This window comes from Cornus florida, unplaced genomic scaffold (assembly GCF_030987335.1).
Source record: "Cornus florida cultivar Cherokee Brave unplaced genomic scaffold, ASM3098733v1 CherokeeBrave_3.0.0_Hap2_Chr02, whole genome shotgun sequence".
NCBI classification, from domain to species: Eukaryota; Viridiplantae; Streptophyta; class Magnoliopsida; order Cornales; family Cornaceae; genus Cornus; species Cornus florida.
The window spans coordinates 3,738,377-3,757,779 of record NW_026775572.1 but is presented as its reverse complement, the minus strand read 5'-3'; the positions used below and the strand labels follow the sequence as shown (position 1 = coordinate 3,757,779).

The 19,403-nt window shown below is 34.1% G+C and overlaps 3 protein-coding genes across 5 annotated transcripts; 1 reads left to right on the top strand and 2 right to left on the bottom strand.

The window, feature by feature from the left end:
- LOC132293171 (uncharacterized) lies at positions 1 to 2,921 on the top strand. Its single transcript, XM_059790524.1, has 2 exons — positions 1 to 154; positions 1,209 to 2,921. The coding sequence occupies exon 2, from the start codon at positions 1,261 to 1,263 to the stop codon at positions 2,815 to 2,817; it is 1,557 nt and encodes a 518-aa protein (XP_059646507.1). The 5' UTR covers positions 1 to 154; positions 1,209 to 1,260; the 3' UTR covers positions 2,818 to 2,921.
- A 621-nt stretch (positions 2,922 to 3,542) lies between these two features.
- On the bottom strand, positions 3,543 to 9,198 carry LOC132293169 (uncharacterized). 3 transcript variants are annotated; one of them, XM_059790523.1, is made up of 10 exons: positions 9,077 to 9,198; positions 8,134 to 8,370; positions 7,772 to 7,976; positions 6,731 to 6,821; positions 6,484 to 6,629; positions 5,242 to 5,485; positions 5,028 to 5,132; positions 4,701 to 4,883; positions 4,409 to 4,613; positions 3,543 to 4,248 (listed from the first exon to the last, which is right to left on the bottom strand). In XM_059790523.1, exons 2-10 carry the CDS (start codon positions 8,363 to 8,365, stop codon positions 3,764 to 3,766), a joined length of 1,896 nt encoding a protein of 631 aa, XP_059646506.1. In that variant the 5' UTR covers positions 8,366 to 8,370; positions 9,077 to 9,198; the 3' UTR covers positions 3,543 to 3,763. The 3 variants fall into 3 exon arrangements, with proteins under 3 accessions (XP_059646506.1, XP_059646504.1, XP_059646505.1); XM_059790521.1 differs by lacking the exon at positions 9,077 to 9,198 and adding an exon at positions 8,900 to 8,951; XM_059790522.1 differs by lacking the exon at positions 9,077 to 9,198 and adding an exon at positions 8,527 to 8,781.
- Positions 9,199 to 12,806: 3,608 nt separating this feature from the next.
- On the bottom strand, positions 12,807 to 17,979 carry LOC132293168 (uncharacterized). Its single transcript, XM_059790520.1, has 10 exons — positions 17,825 to 17,979; positions 16,801 to 17,029; positions 16,507 to 16,711; positions 15,914 to 16,004; positions 15,660 to 15,805; positions 14,388 to 14,631; positions 14,180 to 14,284; positions 13,888 to 14,070; positions 13,581 to 13,782; positions 12,807 to 13,424 (listed from the first exon to the last, which is right to left on the bottom strand). The coding sequence occupies exons 2-10, from the start codon at positions 17,018 to 17,020 to the stop codon at positions 12,937 to 12,939; spliced, it is 1,884 nt and encodes a 627-aa protein (XP_059646503.1). The 5' UTR covers positions 17,021 to 17,029; positions 17,825 to 17,979; the 3' UTR covers positions 12,807 to 12,936.
- Between the last annotated feature and the right edge of the window lie 1,424 nt (positions 17,980 to 19,403).

Here is a 19,403-nt window from a genome sequence, read left to right as displayed (position 1 = left end):
AAATCTCCAAAAATCTACTATAAGTACTCCAGCCCTTGGATCTTTCCTCGTGTATCTCTAATCTGATTGTGAAGTCGCCGAAAGATCTGCATCAAATATCATTGTCTGGAGTGGAGCTTGCAAGTTTCATCACTTATATACACTATACATACAGGTTCGCTTCCCTTTCAATTTTCTTAATATATACCTGATTGTGTGTGTATATACTAATTTTGTCACGTTTATTGCTTGATTTTCTAATAGAGTTTGGATATGATCGTATGATTTATGATCTGTTTTGCTGTTGGTAAAATTAATTTTGGGAACCGAAATGAAAACTGGGAAGTATCCTAGCTGGTTTTTTTTTTTTTCCTTTAGATTTTGGATATGATCGTATGATTAAATTAGTTAGATATGATCTGTTTGGCTGTTGGTAAAATTAATTTTGGGAACCGATATGAAAACTGGGAAGTATTCTAGCTGTTTTATTTATTTATTTTTCGTATATTCTTTTATATTTATATAATTTCTCCACAACCAAACGGAGTCTTAACAACTTGTTGTGTTCTTCAATCTCCGGTTAATTCAACTTGTATATGAATCTGATTGAATATCAACTTAGGGGTTGCTCTCTCTGCTCAGGAAACTTTATTAATTTAATTTTATGACACAATTAAAGTTAAATTAGTCCATCACTGCACTACTATTTTCGACCTTGTTATCTGCCCTCTGTAATCTGAGAACAGAAGACGGTTTCTAGGAACTGTGCCAAACAGATCCACAATGACTGGGAAACATATTTATGTAATATATTGTAGAATATATTATTACTATATTTTTCAGTTTTCTAGGATACTTTCCAGATTTCATTTCGTACACCTAATTTTAGGCGTTTATCCTATATTCAGGTGTAAGAACGTGTTAGAACATATTATAGAATATATTATTAACATATTGTATAGAATATATTATAACCATGTATAGGTTTACCATATAGGATTTAGGTTTCTTACTCTCTCCACACATCTCGTCACCTATATAAACCCTTTTGTATCTCATACTCATACATCAATAGTTCAATACATGTACGTTTTAATACATGTACCTTTCTCTCTCCTTTATATTTAACAGAAGCAGACTTTATTAATGGTCCCTTAGCTTATTTTTTTTTAATCTTTTGCATTTTATTATAGCTTATTTTTTGATCTTTTGCATTTTTATTTTTTCAGATAATTTGGAATAAAGCAAGAAAGGTTACATATTGTGGCCAAAAATCTTGAGATGGCGGACAAGTCTGAAGCTATTGTTAAAGGAGAAGAAAAAAAGGTGAAGGAAGAAGTTCATCTCGAAGTTGAGAGCAAGATTAAAGAACCAAGTGAAGCGAAGGAGGAAAAGACTGAGATGGAGCTTGAAGTGAAGACCAAATCACTGAAGGAAGAGCAGCCAAAATGCAAGGAAAGCAATGAGAAAAAACATAAGGAGAAAGAGAAGAAGAAGAAGAAGAAGAAAGATGATGATGATGATGAGCAGAAAGAGATAGAGAAAGAGGATAAAAAGAAAGAACCAAAATCAAAGGAAAAAGAGGAGAAGAAAGAGAAAAAAGACAAGGAAGTTAAGGAGAAGAAGAAGAAGAAAGATGATGATGAGGAGCACAAAGAGAAAGAGGAGAAAAAGAAGGAACCAAAGGTGAAGGAAAAAGATAAGGAAGTTAAGGAGAAGAAGAAGAAAGATGATGATGAGGAGCAGAAAGAGAAAGAGGAGAAAAAGAAGGAACCAAAGGCGAAGGAAAAAGATAAGGAAGTTAAGGAGAAGAAGAAGAAGAAAGATGATGATCACGAGCAGAAAGAGAAAGAGGAGAAAAAGAAGGAACCAAAGTCTAAGGGAAAACATGAGAAAGAGAACAAAGATAAGGAATGCAAGGAGAAAGAACAAAAGAAGAAGAAGAAAACAGATGATGACGAGGAGGAGCAGAAAGAGATAGAGAAAGAGGAGAAAAAGGAACCTAGAAAGTCGAAGGAGAAAGAAGAGGAAAAAGATAAGGAAGTCAAGGAGAAGGGAAAAACGAAGAAGAAGAAAGATGATGCAGGGGAGGAAGAGGAAGTAGAGGTGAAGAAGAAGGATGAAGTTGGGGATTCGGAGGATAAAGAAGATGAAGAGGAAGAGGAAGAGAAAAAAGGGAAAAAGGAAAAAGGAAAGAAAGAGAAGAAGGAAGATGAAGTAACAATGGAATGCAAAGATGAAGATAAGGAAAAGAAGAAGAAGAAGCATAAAGATGATGAGAAAGATGAAGTGAAGAAAACAGACAAGAAAGGGAAGAAGGATAAAGAAAAAAAGGTCAAGGACAAGGAGGGGTTGGGGGAACAATCCAATGAGGAAATAGAAGAAGAAGATAAAGAAGAGGTGAAGAAGAAGAAGAAAGATAAAGAAAAGAAACATAAGAAGCAGGAGGAGGAGGATGTAGATGAGAAGAAGGGCAAAGGTGAAGTTACCTCAAGGGACATTAAAATAAATGAAAATGAGAAAGAATCAGATGGTCAAGCAGATGGAAAACAAAAAGAAAAGGGAAAGAATGGTAAGGATAAGAAAGAGAAGGACAAGAAGGACAAGTGTGAAAAGAAAAGGAAACTCGAGGACAAAAGCAAGGGCAAGGATCATGGCAAGCTGAAACAGAAATTAGAGAAGATCGACGCCAAACTGGTAGCCCTCCAACAGAAAAAGGCTGACATCATGAAGCTGATTAAAGAAGCCGAGGGTGAGAGTCAAGTCACCGCTGAGAAGCCCAAAGATACAGAAGAGAAGCTCAAAGAAACGGAAGTGGCCACAGACAAGGTGGCATAGCAGTATGTGGTAGACACTTTCTACTGCACTTTTGGCAATTTTGTTACATATCTTGTTTGTACTTATCTATGGTTTTGTGTAATATAAAATATAGTACTTCTTAAGCTGGTGAAGAAATGAAATGTTCTGTAAGTATGCAAATCTCATGTTCTACCCTTCTTATATTCTGAAGCATGAAAAACTATCCATCTTTACTACTAGTCAAAGTCTAATGCCAAGTGTTATTTGTTGGCCGTTTTTTTTCTTAGGGCTTGATTGATATACAGGGTACTTGGGTAAAGTAGTTGAGGAATGAGGGTTCAGATAATTTATACTGCATTTGATACTATTTCGTATTGTTGAGCTTTGCTTGTATTGACAATGCAAGTGGTAAATTAAAACGGACATGCCACCAAAGACTCTAGTTTAGTGGTATATCATCAGCCTTCTAAGGTTTAAGGTGAGGGTTCAAGTCCCGTTAGGCAGCAGTAGTTTTTGGAAAAACAACTCAGCTGAATAGGTCACGATCCTAGATGGTAAGAGGCCATGTTCTGCAAGTGCGCATTGAATACAGTTGCAGAAATCAGCAGATTTGAAGGAGCTTTTCTACCTGGCTGGTTCAGTCTCAAGTCTCAAAATTGGATCGAGGAGCATATTTCAAATCTGTGATATCCCAGTAATCCCCTGTATGAAATACTAGAGTATAGTTTTGCCTAATTTTACCATATTGATCCAATGATATAATATTTTTCACACCAATTAGAGATTGGGCTTTTGTTGCATAAATTCAGCTTTCATCGTTGGATTATAATGATTTACGCACTTGTAGATATACAGTGCCTTTATTACATAGAGACTACAATGTGGTTGGTCCGTCCTCACACGCTTTCTATACTAATGTTAAATAGTAAGCACTAATTAAAAAGCCATTGGATGGGAGTGATTTGTCATAAACAAAGTACTCACACTACACATTAGTAGGTGTGGTAGTGAGTCCAAATCCAAATGGAAAGAGGGGATCGTAATGTGGATCCCCAACATTCATTGGGAGCTGATCAACAGTCTTGAACCAAGTCCGCGCGAGCTTGCCGGTGAAACCATGGTCACCGAATAAAACATCTGCAACACCTTGACCTTCAGTTCCAGGAAGCCAAGCAGCTACAAGGGCTTCAATTGTGGCAAGATATGGTTGAATAACTACAGGACGGCCAGAGATGATGACGACAACACATCTCACAGCTCCACATACATTTTTTATGGTGCTCAGGCCGGTGTCAGGGATTGTCAAATTCAAGCTGTCACCATATCCCTCTGCATAGGGGGGTTCTCCCACTACAACGATTGCATGGGAGAATTTGTTGGACTTGACGAATTCAGCATCAGGGTTCTCTTTATAGATGAGTTCAGTTGTTGGATCAATAGTGTTTCTTATAGCAGTGAGGATTGTGGTACCTGCTCGTGAAAAGGTCAAATGTATTGGAAGATCAACCAGAAAAAAAAAAAAAAAAAAAAAATTTAAATAAAAAATTAAATAAATAAATGCTGAATGCCTATGTGCATAAAGAGTATGAACCCGTAACTAGACAGTCGAAAAGGGTGATAGTAATTGTACCAGTTGTGAGGCCATTGCCACCAAGTCCCTGCCATGTGATTGTCCACCCACCACATTGGTAACCAAGGTTATCTGCATGGCTTCCTGCAACGAGTATTTTGTATGCCTTCTTAGGAAGGGGTAACAATGACTTGGCAGATTTGCCACCATTCTTAAGTAGCACAAGAGATTTTCTCACTGCTTCCCTAGCCAATTCTTTGTGCTCCTGTTCAAGTAAGAGTTTTATTTATTCTTTCATTTTGCACCAAGGAGATCCAAAAAAAACTCCGAAGTAACCAACTAACAGAATGACCTGGCTTCCTATGTACTTGGCGAGGCTAAGATCAGCAAATGGATTCTCAAACATGCCCGTCACAAATTTGACCCTCAAAATCCTCTTCACTGCATCATCAATTCGGCTCATGGGAATGGATTTATTCTTCACCAGGAACGTTAGGTCATCAATTAATATTTTATAGTTATAGGGAGCCATGACCTGCAACCAGTCCGCAACACTATATGAATGCATGGTTAACAAATTGACTAAATTTTTTCTATTGAAAGGAAACTTTTTGATAGTTTTAAATTTTCAGTCAGAATATTACTATCAAGCACGAAAATCAATCCACAGAGGACTGACCATGTCAATGCCGGCATTAATTGCAACTTTAATGGAATGCGAGTAGTTAACGTGAGGTGGAGTAGTGATCAGATCCACACCCCCTGCATCTGAAATGACAAAACCCTGGAACAATTCATAGTTCATACTTGATTAGTTTAATTTCTCTTCAATGAGAGAGAACACACACACACACACACACACACACGTTGAATTCATACAAGAAATGACTTACTCTGAAACGTAAAGTGTTCTTAAGAAAGCCAGTGATAAGATCATGGTTGGTATGCATTTTTATCCCATTCCAGCTTGAGTAGGATACCATAACAGTTGCGACACCCTTCATAATTGAATTGTAGTAAGCTGGCATGTGGATATGTAGCAATCCCTCCCTGCTTATTAAAGTGTTGTTCTCGTTCTGTCCTTTGATTGTTCCACCATCACCCACATAATGCTTTGCACATGCTGCGACCTTTGTTCTAAGAAAAGAATTACCAAATTAAGGAAATTAATGAGAATTTTAAATAGTATTTAAATGCAAAAATTTGTTAGTTTCATTAAAATAAAAATTTGAACAGGAGAATGATTACCCAACATGGTATTCAGTTCTTTGGTGATGTTTATTTTGAGTTATCAGATTGGACAATCAGATCTTCTGTCAAATTAAATGTCAAATGATATGGATGAAATAACAGATCCATCTGCACTGTTTAGTTCTTTAAGGATGAATATTTTATAATCGCTACGTCGTGTTCTGATTTTGGTTATTAGTAAAGTAAGCATATCACCAAGTCTGATATCTTGATCTCAACATGCAGCTAGTCCCTTTTTTTTTTTTTTTTTTTTTTTTTTTTTTTGTCATCCTCATTCCAATAACTAGTGGAACTGGTTTTCTACCACCAAATCCTCGACCAAACTCACAGTTCACAAGAGTTTCTTTCCCATGATCATGGTGGAAAACTTGTCTATCATGGAGAAGCCATCTTTTATAGACTCTCCTCCATCCTCAGCAAAAAAAACACCTAGTATTCGACCTGCACAACTCCTGTCAAAACATCAAAGGAACCAAAAAGTTCTGTGATTCTTGACGAGCTCAAATCCTGAGTGGATGTGATAAATGACAGATGTCATACGCAATGCATGGTAGTGGACCTATCTTAAATCATATAGCCAAATCTCCAAGAAACTAACACCAATTGTCATGTAAACTGGAACTATGTATTCTCTTGTAATTTCAGTTATAGAACTACAAATTTGTACAATTAATTTCCAAAACAGTAGTTAAAGCACAAGTGTAAAACCCATCTTATATTATGATGACATCCAGTACATCCACGTGCATAGCAAAACAGGTGAACTCTTTAGGTTCTTCTATTTATAGACCACAGAACTAGGTATTGCTTTACTTGATCAAGAAATGAGTATATCACTTAGTTATGTTCGTAGCTAGAAAATAATTAGTTCGCAAATATCTTACTTGCCAGCAACAAAGGGAACACCCTTTGGGAAATTAGCAGGAACATCTCCTTGCAGTCCTGATATGATCTCAGTCATTGCTTGAACAATCTTGGGATCTTCGCTGTAACTCTCATAACACCGACCCCACCTTGGATCTCTGCAAACCTGTATGGGGATAGAAATAGCTTAAGGATAAAGATGAGAACTTCAATTAATTAAATGATCTTACTTCAGCAGCAGCGTGTCCTTAAATTTAATCTATTTACCGCAATACATGGAGCAAAAACATAAGAAATTCCTGTAGCTCTAACTTCAAGTGCAGTTGCAGCTCCAATTTTCTTGACAAGTACAGGGTCCCTGGTTAAAAAGAAAGCAGTGAATCATAGGTATAATACAAAAAAGCGATAGGACTCACGAGAACAAATCTTATTATATCTTATTTATTTGTTTTCTTGGGTTTCTGATTTTAAAGCCACTAATGTGGGCTAAAATCATGTAGCAATTAAAGAGGGAGCTTTTAGATTCTCAACTTCATATTGTTGCACATATGAGTATTGTAGTTAAGCCTCTAATGCAAATTAATGATCATTTGAGTATTCATGTAACATGTACATGAAACACAGTCCTTGTACATTCCATCTATGATTCCTTCTATTCCTCTTAACTTATTTTTTCACGTTTTGGCATGAAGTTATTATTCCGTAGTTAGTTAAAACCTGAGATAGCACTTTGTGCTACTTCCATGAAAATGATAATTTAGATCCGACCATTTGTTTTTCTTTACTCCCATAGTTTCTAAGTTCCTCTTTCTACCATCGTCTTAAAGACAAAGCTAGAATGATACGGAGAAATGGGATGACTATTTGTATGGATTCTTGGGTGCCTAACATCTTCTCCTTGTATCCAATATCCAAAATCCACAAAATTGGTATTGTAGATAAAATTTTTGAGTCAATATACATAAAAGGACAATTCAAAATATGTTCAAAGTAAATACAATTTTCATAAAAGGACAATTCAAAATATGTTCATAGAAGAAACCCCTTTTCTCGAAACTTAAATTCTTCCAAAAAGGTCCCTTTAGGTGACCTAACACACCTTAAATCAATATTAGGTATACAAAATCTCTTAAATTGTGCTACATGACCCTAGTTAATGAAAAGACATTGCCGTTGCATTAAGCAGCCCCTACCTCTTACAATTTTTCTTTCTTAAAAACAAACCCATTTTAGTGAAAGCTGGAGTAGGAGAGTACATGGTTAACAAACAATCTGAAAAGATATATGTTGATACGTCTATGTACTTGCCTTGTAGCTCCAAGCCCAACATTGTGAGGAAAAATGGTTGCCTTGTAAACGGTGTTGTGGCCATGAACAGCATCAATCCCATAAATCAATGGGATCCCAAGACGAGTTGATAAGGAACCCTTCTGGAAATCGTTCACCATGTTAACCCAAGTCTCAGCAGATGCCTCTTTAGCTGGAGCACTCCCACCACCACTCAATACACTTCCTGCCACAAAATACAGAAGAATTTATACTATATTCCATACATGCATATATGCGCAATTCCCATCACATAGTTATAATAATATTCATTAGACAGAAAAAATATAAAATTGTTGAAGTACTTCACATGGTTATATGCATAATTCCTATCACATAGTTACCGATGAAGTACTTCTTCATGACCTCAGCAGAGGCATCATGCCGTTCAATCTGCACCATCTGGCCTATCTTTTCCTCTAATGTCATCTGGCTTATCAGGTCCTTGATTCGAACACTCAACGGCTGCTTTGGATCTTTGTATTTCATGTATTCTGCTTCTGCCATGGCCGCCCAGCAACACATTACCAGAATCCCCATCAAGAAAGTGGTAATCCTCTCCATTTTCTTCTCCATATTGCCTTCAGATTGAAAGAATAGTATGATGTTAGATTAGACTGACCGTACACTTTCAATTGCTTCTACTAAAGGAAACCAAAAATTTGAAAAATTCCATAGAAGAGAGAGAAATTAAAGAAAAAGAAAAACGTAATTAATACGGAGTATATTATTAGTACACGGATGCATCATCAATCAATCTCGTCTCAGCCGGGCAAGTGAGTCTTGAAGAACACAAGAGGGAACATAATTTGATGATGAATTGAAAAAGAGCAGCATTCAAAGAAAAACATTTTGTGCATTCATCTTATGGCATGAGTATTGGTATAAGAAAAACATACTATCATCCAATTTTGGGTAGATGCAAAAAGATTAATCCGGGAAATGGTATTATAATTACAGCTTCCAACAAATGGGTCACACACAACATGATAGAAAGGAAAATAAAAAATGGAATGCATAAAAATTGGAAATGCATAATATATATAAATTGAAGAGTTAAAAGTAGAAAGAAAATTTTAGAAAAATATCAGCATCTATTATCATTCTCACCCAATTTGAATATCAATGTAAGAGTTGATAGTTTCATTACATTTCACTTTAGCTAGTTTAGAACAGTATGAAAGAATTAAAAATTAAAAATCAGATAATGAAAAGAAGAGACTGTAATAGTGCAGAACACAATGCATGCATTTTGATCGAGTGAGTAAAGATACATGGGTCACTTACAGACAGGGACCTAGAAATGCTGCATCCTGCAACCTCCTGAATTTGATTTTGTATATATATATATATATATATATAGAAGGGTGGTGAGGGTTTTTAGTCTTATCGAAAAAATATCGAATTTGATTCTCTCCCCAAGGAGGGTTCATTGGAGAGAGCATCGTGTTCGGCTCTTCCATCGATGGCCCGATGGGTCCCTCTGGTAACAGAGACCCACTCACACGTGTACCATGCAGTACCACAACGGTCCGAATTCAAAAAAATGTTATTGAAGGGATAAGGATTACGGAGTATAAATTTTCTCATTTTCACCTATTAAATTCACGGTTAAAATCATAAAACTCTAGTCACTCATAAATTTTGATCATAAAATTTCAACCTGTTTTAAAATTTTTTTACATATTTAAAAAGTGATTTAGACTATCCTAATATTCATATCACACATGTTAATCAAATTATGAAATGACAAATTTAACCTTATTATTTTAATATTAAATTAAAAAATAAAAATTATTTTTTTAAAAAATTACAAAAATACCCTTTATCTGTTTTAAATAAATTGTAGTGGTTTATGATTTTAATTAGGGGTGACAAATTACGACACAACCCGTCAACACGACTCGAACACTACACGAGATAAGTGAGTTTGGATTGACCTTAAACGGATTTAGGTTATAAATGGATTAACATGAATTCGTTTACTTAATCGTGTCAGGTTAGGGTTGAGGAGATTCAACACGTGTAATCTGTTTATAAATGTTTAATTCAACATGTCACATGAATATGACGTATGTAATATGTTACCAGTTTAAACCCAATTATTATAAATAATTAAGTCATTTTAATATAAACATTGACTATGTCTTATGACTTTTCTTATGATTTTGAATATTTGAGTTAATTGTAAAAAAAAATTTCTAGTAGTTATTATTTAATTGAATATTAAATGTTTCATTTTGATAAATAGATCATTAAATGGGTTAACACGTTAACCTGTTTAATAAATAAGTCATATTAGTGTTGAGAATTTCTGACATGATTATTAAATGGGATAAGTTTGGGTTTGGGTTAACCTATTTAGTAGAATACCATTACATCGATACGATACGATTATGATCCATGAATACGAATTGCCACCCCTAATTTTAACCCTTAAAATTACAAAAATACATTTTTTCCCAAATTCGAACTAAATAAGATATAGATTGAAACATTCAATTCGATAACCATGATCCAAATTCGAGGATCTGTTACCTTAACAAATCGGATATGAACTTGATCGATCCGATCCTAGTCCAATCCGTTGACAAACCCTGATACATAATTTTTTATAACATAAATCGGTAAATAAAAATTTTTATTGATTTTTTTTTTTTTATAAAAAAAAACCTTTCAATACAAATAAAGATTTATTCATGAATTTAGGTAGTTGTCTACTAAAGACGCGTAGTAATTAGACTTTTACAAAATTAGTAAATAATAAGAAACTTAATTATTAAATATATAAAAATAATTAACCATATATATTTTTTTTCCTATTTAACACTATCACACCCCTTGAGTAATTGGTTGTCAAGAGATGCTTTATGAGACGCTACGATCAAATTCTTATCCACTTAAATCAACCTTTGGAGTTCGTTTGGTTAGCCGAAAATTGATTGTGGAAAATGAAAGGAAAAGAAAGTGAAGTAAAAGAAAAGAAAATTATGTTTCTATCATGCATTTGGTTAGCATGATTTTTTTGTAAAAAATTTGTGAGAAAATGTTGTTTCATTAGTTTGGTTAGCAAGAAAGTGAAAAGAAAATGATTTATATACCAAAATTATTCTCATGAATTCAATACTAAGTAAAATACATCATACAACAAGGATAATAAAAAATATAAATAATTGTTTTATGAATACAAATATATGTGCGTGCATATATATATATATATATAGTCCTAATTTAAAAAGTCAAAAAATTATAACTTAATTAGGAGTCTTAATTTAAAGAGTTAGAAAGTTAATATAAGTAGGAGTTCTAATTTATCAAAAAGAAGTCACTCTGAGTGTAAAAAGAAGGAAGAGAAATAACTACCGAGGGTATAATTGGAAACGAATACATGATGATATAATTTTTACGTGAAACTGAAATTTTCGCGTGTTTTATAGAGGAAACGTTTTAAGGAAAATCAACCAATTGCGAGAATATTATTTTTCTAAAAAATTTTCCTTTCACGCTAACCAAATTACTAAATAATTTAAAAATTTTCCAAAAATAAAAAATCAGAAAGTAAATCTTAAAATTACAAAATATTATTTTATGTACATATAAAATACGTTACACATATAAAATAATAGGCTTAAATTAATGGTTTTTATTGAATAAATAAAATATTAGCGCTTATTATAGCATAAAAAGGAAATTTGGTTGAGTGGCAGAACTACTAGAAGTCTTGCAAGGATGGGCTGTTCGACATTGAATTGATGGGAAAATCGGTGAGAGTGAAATGAATGATAACAACAGAAGCCTCCGTCATGTCTTCGTTATCTATGAGCGTTTTTAAGACCCCGGTCCCACATATGTCCATTTGACGGAATGATATTTCCAGAAAAAGGTGGCCATTTGATGCCTTAGGGAGAACCCCTGGGTCCCACACAACAGCATCAAATCCTACCAACCATTCACTTCCTCTTCAATTAAGTTGATTCTTGATTTTTCACACACGGAATCATTTTTCTAAATCCAAATTACACTCTTTTAAAATTTTGTTAATATATACTATTTTCTCTTCTTATTTATTACACCCACATCGAACACTGCACTGAACTTTTTAATTGAATTTTAATTAATTATTTATATCAAATACAATTAAGTAAATGGTTTTACTTTCTTATTTATTATATAATTGACTAATTAAAAAAATAAATCTAACAATAATTATTTGATACAAGAATTATTTTCTTTTATTAAATTACACTAACTTACTTGCCAGACTTATTAGATTTATAATTACAATTTTATCCTCTTATATATATTATATTTTATTACAATAAATATGTCTTCTAAGAATATAATTAAAATTAAAAAATTATTCACATTAGCATTTTTTTTCATTGATCATGTTGACCCTTAATGAAAAAAAGGGATCTGTTTTTTATGTACACATCTCAAAAGATGTAGGTATAATTTGACAAATAAAAACAAAGATCAATATATACTGAAGAAACTTCAGCAGAGGACAATATAATTTACCATTTTTATAAAGAACTTTGACTCTGTCTTTTCTTATATATTTCGTCATTCAATTTTCTTCTCCAAACTTCATTCTCAATGCTCCACCCTAAAAAAAGGCCACTCGCAACTTCTGTATAATATTTTTTTAATATAACTTACTTATAATATGTAATATTTTTTATTTTGTAAAATGTAATTATTTACTGTGAAGATACTATATATGCATAATGCATTGTTCACCTATATATGCCATTAAGGACTTATAAGTTATAACATAATGGTAACTTGCCATCCTCCATTTTCTTATCTTTCTGATCCGTCTTTTTTTGAAGAGAAATGGGACAAACTTACCAATACAAAGTATGTAATTTATATTCATTTGTAAGAGTTTGCAAGGGTTTTAAGTCTTATTAAGGGCAAAATGTAAGTACATGAATTTGTCGTTAAAGAAAATATATGGACATATCATTACGTCAAAAAAAATATATCCAAGCCAAAAATGTTTGAACAGAACTTTGTATGACAAAAACCTAAACCTTGCAACTATTATTATTTAATATCTTGTTATTCAGATACCAATGTGTTTCTAACAAATGTGAAACAATAAATAGAAACACCAACTGAAATGCCAACAGGCAGGACTTTTAGTTGGTTTTGGTAGGTTTGGTAGTGAGTCCAAATCCAAATGGGAAAAGGGGGTCGTAATGTGAATCCCCAACATTCATTGGGAGCTGATCAACAGTCTTGAACCATGTGTGCGCGAGCTTGGCAGTGAAACCATAGTCACCGAATAAAACATCTGCAATACCCTGACCTTCAGATCCTGGAAGCCAAGCAGCTACAAGGGCGTCCATTGTGGAAAGATATGGTTGAATAACAAGAGGACGGCCGGAGATGAGGACCACAACACATTTCACAGCTCCACATACATTTTTTATGGTGCTCAAGCCGGCACTGGGGATTGTCAAATTCAAGCTGTCACCGAATGTCTCTGAATATGGGGGCTCCCCGACTACAACAATTGCATAGGAGAATTTATTGGACTTGACAAACTCAGCATCAGGGCTCTCTTTGTAGACAACTTCGGTTTTCTTGTCAACACTGTTTTTTATTGCAGTAAGGATTGTGGTACCTGCAGCACATGAACAAGTCAATTGTCATTTCCAAATGAAATACATGTCCCACAGGGTGGTGCTATTATTGCTAAGGCATTATTTTGAGATAGTAGAAAAAAATTGAAGGTGTCTGATCAGAGGGAAAACAGTAGGGACTGGGACAGGAAACGTACCAGCTGTGATATTGCCACTAAGACCTTGCCACTCAATTGTCCATCCACCACACTGATTACCAATATTGTCTGCATGGCTTCCTGCTACGAGTATTTTCGATGCTTTCTTAGGAAGGGGTAACAATGGCTTGTCAGTCGATTTACCATTTTTCAGAAGCACCAGAGATTTTCTCACTGCCTCCCTTGCCAGTTCTCTATGCTCCTGTTCAAGTTATAGTGTTATAAGAAGATAAAGGAATTTATTTTTTTATTTTTCCATCTTGCACAAAGAGGAGGATCTAAGAAATTCCAAATTAAAAAGACTAACCTGGCTTCCTAGGTACTTGACCATGCTAAAATCAGCCAATGGGTTCTCAAATAAACCCATCACAAACTTCACACGCAAAATCCTCCTTACGGCATCATCAATTCGAGTCATGGGAACAATTTTATTCTTCACCTGGAAGGTTAGAACATCAATGAATTCTGTATAGTTGGAGGGAACCATGACCTGCAGCATGTCCACAACAGAGTGAGTACATGGTCATAAATTAACTATAATAGTTTGAACTTCAAATTTTAATATCTTTAAGAATCAAAACTGACTACTTATGACCCACCATATCAATGCCAGCATTAACTCCAGCTTCAACGGAGTACGAGTAGTTAGCATGAGGTGGAGTAGTGATCCTATCAAGTCCCTCCCAATCTGATATTACAAAACCCTGAAATAGTTCACCCATTCAGACCTCATAAGTCGTATCAGTTGCTTTTGTTCATATGACAGGTCACAAAACAAATGTTGAATTTAAATATAAAATGATTTACCCTGAAACGTAAAGTGTTCTTGAGGAAGCCAGTGATAAGGTCACGGTTGGTGTGCATTTTTATCCCATTCCAACTCGAGTAGGAGACCATAACGGTTGCCACTCCCTTCAAAATTGAGTCGTGGTAGGCTGGCATGTGGATGCTAAACAAACCATGCTTGCTTATTACAGTGTTGTTCTCATTGATGCCTTCTGTTGTTCCACCATCGCCCACATAGTGCTTAGCACATGCTGCAACCTTTGTTCTGAAAAATGAACCACCAGAATTGGGGAAATTAACATATATATTATCATCATTATCTTAAAAGCCATTTGACATTTCCATTAAAAATAATTTTGAAAATTAGAATGATTACCCAACATAACATTCAATTCTTTGGCAATCCTTCTTTAAGTTATTAGATTGGCCAGTCAGATCTTCAGTCAAATTAAAATACAAAGATATGCGCAAAATAATGGGATTGGGACTATGCAATGTTGGGTATTTTCTTAACTGATGCACATTTTAAGACGACCTAGTACAGTGTTCAGATTTTGGATATTATTAAACAAAGCAAATAACCAAGTCAAAATCTGGAGCTTGAACATGCTTTTCTTTTTTCCTTTTCTGTTTTTGTGTGGGTATAGAAATTCGGACGTGCATTTAGGCCTGTCTTTTGTTTTTACTGGACCTAGTGGTGCATAACTAAGTCCTCAATAAAACGGTCCAAAAGGGCTGCTTTCAAGTGACCACAATGGCAATCTTATCTGTCATCCAGCGGATATCCTTAGCAAAAGAACCCAGAAGTCAGAACTGTCACACATTGAAGGTAGCAAAAGTTGACTCAAATCTTGGGTGGACATTATAAGTGATAAGGTGCATGTGTACCACTAACAATATATGACAAATTTCATATGCAATACATCATTACATTAAGCAACACATGTTGTGAACCACTCTTCAATCCAATAGCCATATCATTAAGAAACTGACAGTGACTAATGCAAAGCTAATCTATACATTCTTTTATAATTTCAGCGAGTATTAATAATGAATTAAAAAGCAGCCAACAAAAGCTCATTCTAAAATTCCATCATATTTCCATGTTTTCTAGCTTGATGAAACCTAACTGTCACATGTAGAGCAGGTAAAAATGCTTCAGTTTTTGCAATTTAAGGAGGGATGGCTTTGCTATTGCCTTAGTTGATCCTGATTGTTTGTCACTGTGTTATGTTCATATATAACTAGAAACTAGAAACTAGAAAGCAGTTACTGATTTACAAATACTCTTACTTGCCAGCAAGAAAAGGAACACCCTTTCGAGAATTTGCAGGAATATCTCCTTGTAATCCTGGTATGAGCTCGGTCATTGCTTGAACAATCTTGTGATCTTCACTGTAGCTTTCATAACACCGACCCCATCTTGGATCTCTGCATACCTGTATAAACACAAAATTTATCTTAAAAATAAAGATACCATCACGATATGAATTAAACATCCTCTTCATCCGACAACATTTAGATTTTGGATTTTCAACAGTACTTACCGCAATACATGGTGCAAAAGCATAAGGAATGCCTGTAGCTCTAACTTCAAGAGCAGTTGCAGCTCCGATTTTCTTTACAAGTTCCGGGTCCCTGGTTGGCAAGAAAGAAGTGAATCAAGGGTATTAGACAGATAAGAAAATCCGATAGGATTGGCTGAAGCAAATCCTATTATATATTAATTGTTTCACTGGATTTTGATGTTCAAGCCACTAAGATTGGCTAGAGTCTATTGAAAATAGATTCTCTACACCTTGTCCTTGCACATTTGAGAATCGTTGTACAGATCCTAATGAATTTTCTCATCACCATTTCAAATGGAGATTCAACAGACAGATTGACATTTATGGGCTTGACTAATCATTTCAAATGTGTAAACTTAATTGGTTTCATCTTTTAACCATCATTTGTGACAAGAGTTTGGTTTTTTGGTTGTTCCATTTTCAGATTGATTCCCCGAGAAACTTAAAACCACACTCTAACACAACTCAAGTCATAACAAATTTGGCTTACTGGTATATTCAATTATGCCTCAGACACAAATGATTAAGTACATGTTTAACATAACATTTTTGCTTACTGTGTTTTCACTTACCTCGTAGCTCCGAGGCCAACATTGTGAGGAAAGATTGTTGCCTTGTAAACATTGTTGTGGCCATGAACAGCATCAATCCCATAAATCATTGGGATCCCAAGACGAGTTGATAATGACCCCTTTTGGAAATCATTCACCATGTTGATCCAAGTCTCAGCAGATGCCTGTTTGGCTGGAACACTCCCACCACCACTCAGGACACTCCCTGAGCAAATACAAAAAAATCTTATACAATATATGCAGAATATGCACAATTGTTACCACATAAAAAGAAAAATGTTATTGATGTGTTACCAAGAAAGTATTTCTTCGTGACCTCAGACGATGCAACAGTCCTGTCAATCTGCGTCATTTGGCCGACCTTTTCCTCTAATGTCATCCTGCTCATCAGGTCTTTGATTCGAACATTCACGGGCTGCTTAGGATCTTTATATTTCATATATTCTGCTTCAGCCATGGCTGCCCAGCAACACATTACTAGAATCCCCATCCAGACTGTTGAAATTCTCGCCATGATTCTTGCCTTCAGAAAGAAAGAACAGGGTGTGTTAAATTAGATTTCCAGTATGCCTTCAATGGCAATCTCTTACCATTGATCATCAAAACTTTGAAAAATTCAACAGAAGAATAAAAAGATTTGAGCGGGTTGGGTTGGAAAGCAAAACTGATATACTGTCAAAAAATAAAAAATAACAAATAAAATCATCAATTAAACAGTGCCTGCCAGAACAGTAATTCGAGAAACCAAACTCCAAAGGGAGCATAAGATAGAAAATAAAGATCTGAAAGACCAAACTTGAAAAAATGAACTGAAAATAGCAGCATTCATAAAAAAAAAAAAGAAGGTATTATCTGCATTCACATATCCAATTATAGGTAGATGCAAAAATATGATCTGTAAAATACGGTGCAATAAGTTCCAACAAGTGGGTCACATAAAACATGATATCAAAAGAAATGGAAAACGCAAAAACCCAAATGTGTAACTCACAAAATGAACAATGATATATAAAATAAATAAAAAAATTAAGAAAAATATTAGCATCTATATATATCATGAACCACTCTCAATCTCAATAGGAATTTTATAGTTCATAGTTCATTATCACTCACTTCAGGTCAAAGAAGAGACTATTTTCCAGAGGTCAGATCAACTAACTATCTAACAAAAAAACAACAAAAACCACTAAACCCATAAATAGAACAGCAACAACACGTCATTAAAGACTACAACAACGATTCATGACTGTATAGTATAAGCATTTCAACAAATTACTTCAACACAAAATTACAGAGGAAATGAGCAATGGGGTCTTACTGAGTTAGATCCAGAAACACTGTAGCCTCAACTATGATTTATATATATATATATATATGTATGTATGTATAGAAAGAGAGTATAATAGAGAGAGATTTTTCTCTACTGTCTTGCAGTGGCGACTTGGAAGAGTGGGAGGGATGGAAGGATTTAAAGAAAAAGTGTTTTAATTTTTTATTTAGTTTTATTTCTTTTAGGTTGATTTTTTTTCTGTCTCTACTTGGATAAAAGCTGTCAATGGGAGTGCAAATCCTGTGTGCCATTGACCCTAACTCTTCTGTGCACCTACATTCTGACTGGGCCACATCAGTTTTACAAAGATGTTGACCTTTTCAAATTGCTTATCCACATTTGCTAATCTCTGGAAATTGTTGTAGGTAGTAGTAATCTCTTAAAAAATTACCCAAAAAATTAAAAACTTTTAAAATATTTTTAGAAAACTTAATACTTATTAGTTGGGAATACTAATATTTAAACTTAAATTAACCCAAAATCCACTTAGGTAAGAATAACAAAAGAATATTTTTAATCTTAAGAATTCAGGTATTTGAATACTTCCTATATCTCATATTAGATGTGCAATGTCCGTGTTTAAAAATTAGACTTTTTAAAGAGACATGTAATTAATGCATTATTTTCTTTTAAAATTATTAACTTGTCCTTTTTAATTTAGATACGTATAGTTACCCATGTCCCTCACACAAATTGATCGAACAGCTGAAGTGGGAAGTTCCGAAGTCTTATTGATTCGCCAGATTGGATCTTGGCAATCAACCTTCTTTGTCTCCACTCCAGAAAATGGAAAAAATTTTGAAATTTTTAGGAGTGTTTTCGGGAGAAAAGTAAGATTGTCGAGTTTAAATTTTTTTGAAATTATAAATGATAATAATAAAAAAATAAGACTTATTTACTTTGATGAACAACTAATTTAAAATATTTAAAAATGAGACAACTTAGTACATTGCCATTAGACTCATTAAAGCTTTACAATAATGATATTCCTAGTCAATTATTAAACAGAAAATAAGCTATGGGGGAGTTACTCGGACTATTTAGAAACACTGTAGCATCTGCTTAGTATATAAACAGAATTAGTTTTATTATTATTGTTATTATTATTATTTATTTGTTTCGTTGAGCTTTTTTCTGCTCTACTTCACGGAAAAAAGAAGAAGAAAAAAGGCCGTCAAAGGGAGTGGAAGTCATGTGTGCGATTAATTTGTACCGTTTATGTGCACCCCTCTTCTGATTGGGTCAGTCAGTTTTACAAATCTGTTGACATTTTCTAATAGTACTTATCCACATATTGAGCGGTACCATAATTGGATTATACATTAAACTTAATTAGATCAGTTTGTGAAAATTGAATTCAATCAGTTATTTTATAAATCGGATCAAGCCATTTTTGGGATCAAATTGGTCTGTTTTTCAAATACCCTAATGTTCTCTCTGTCTTAAAATTTCCCCAAACATGATATCTTTTCAGAGACAGAGGTAATAGTATAATTTTTAACCATGACCTAATAGATGAATTTTCGACATTAGTAAGATTTAAATGTAAGTAAAATTTATAATAATA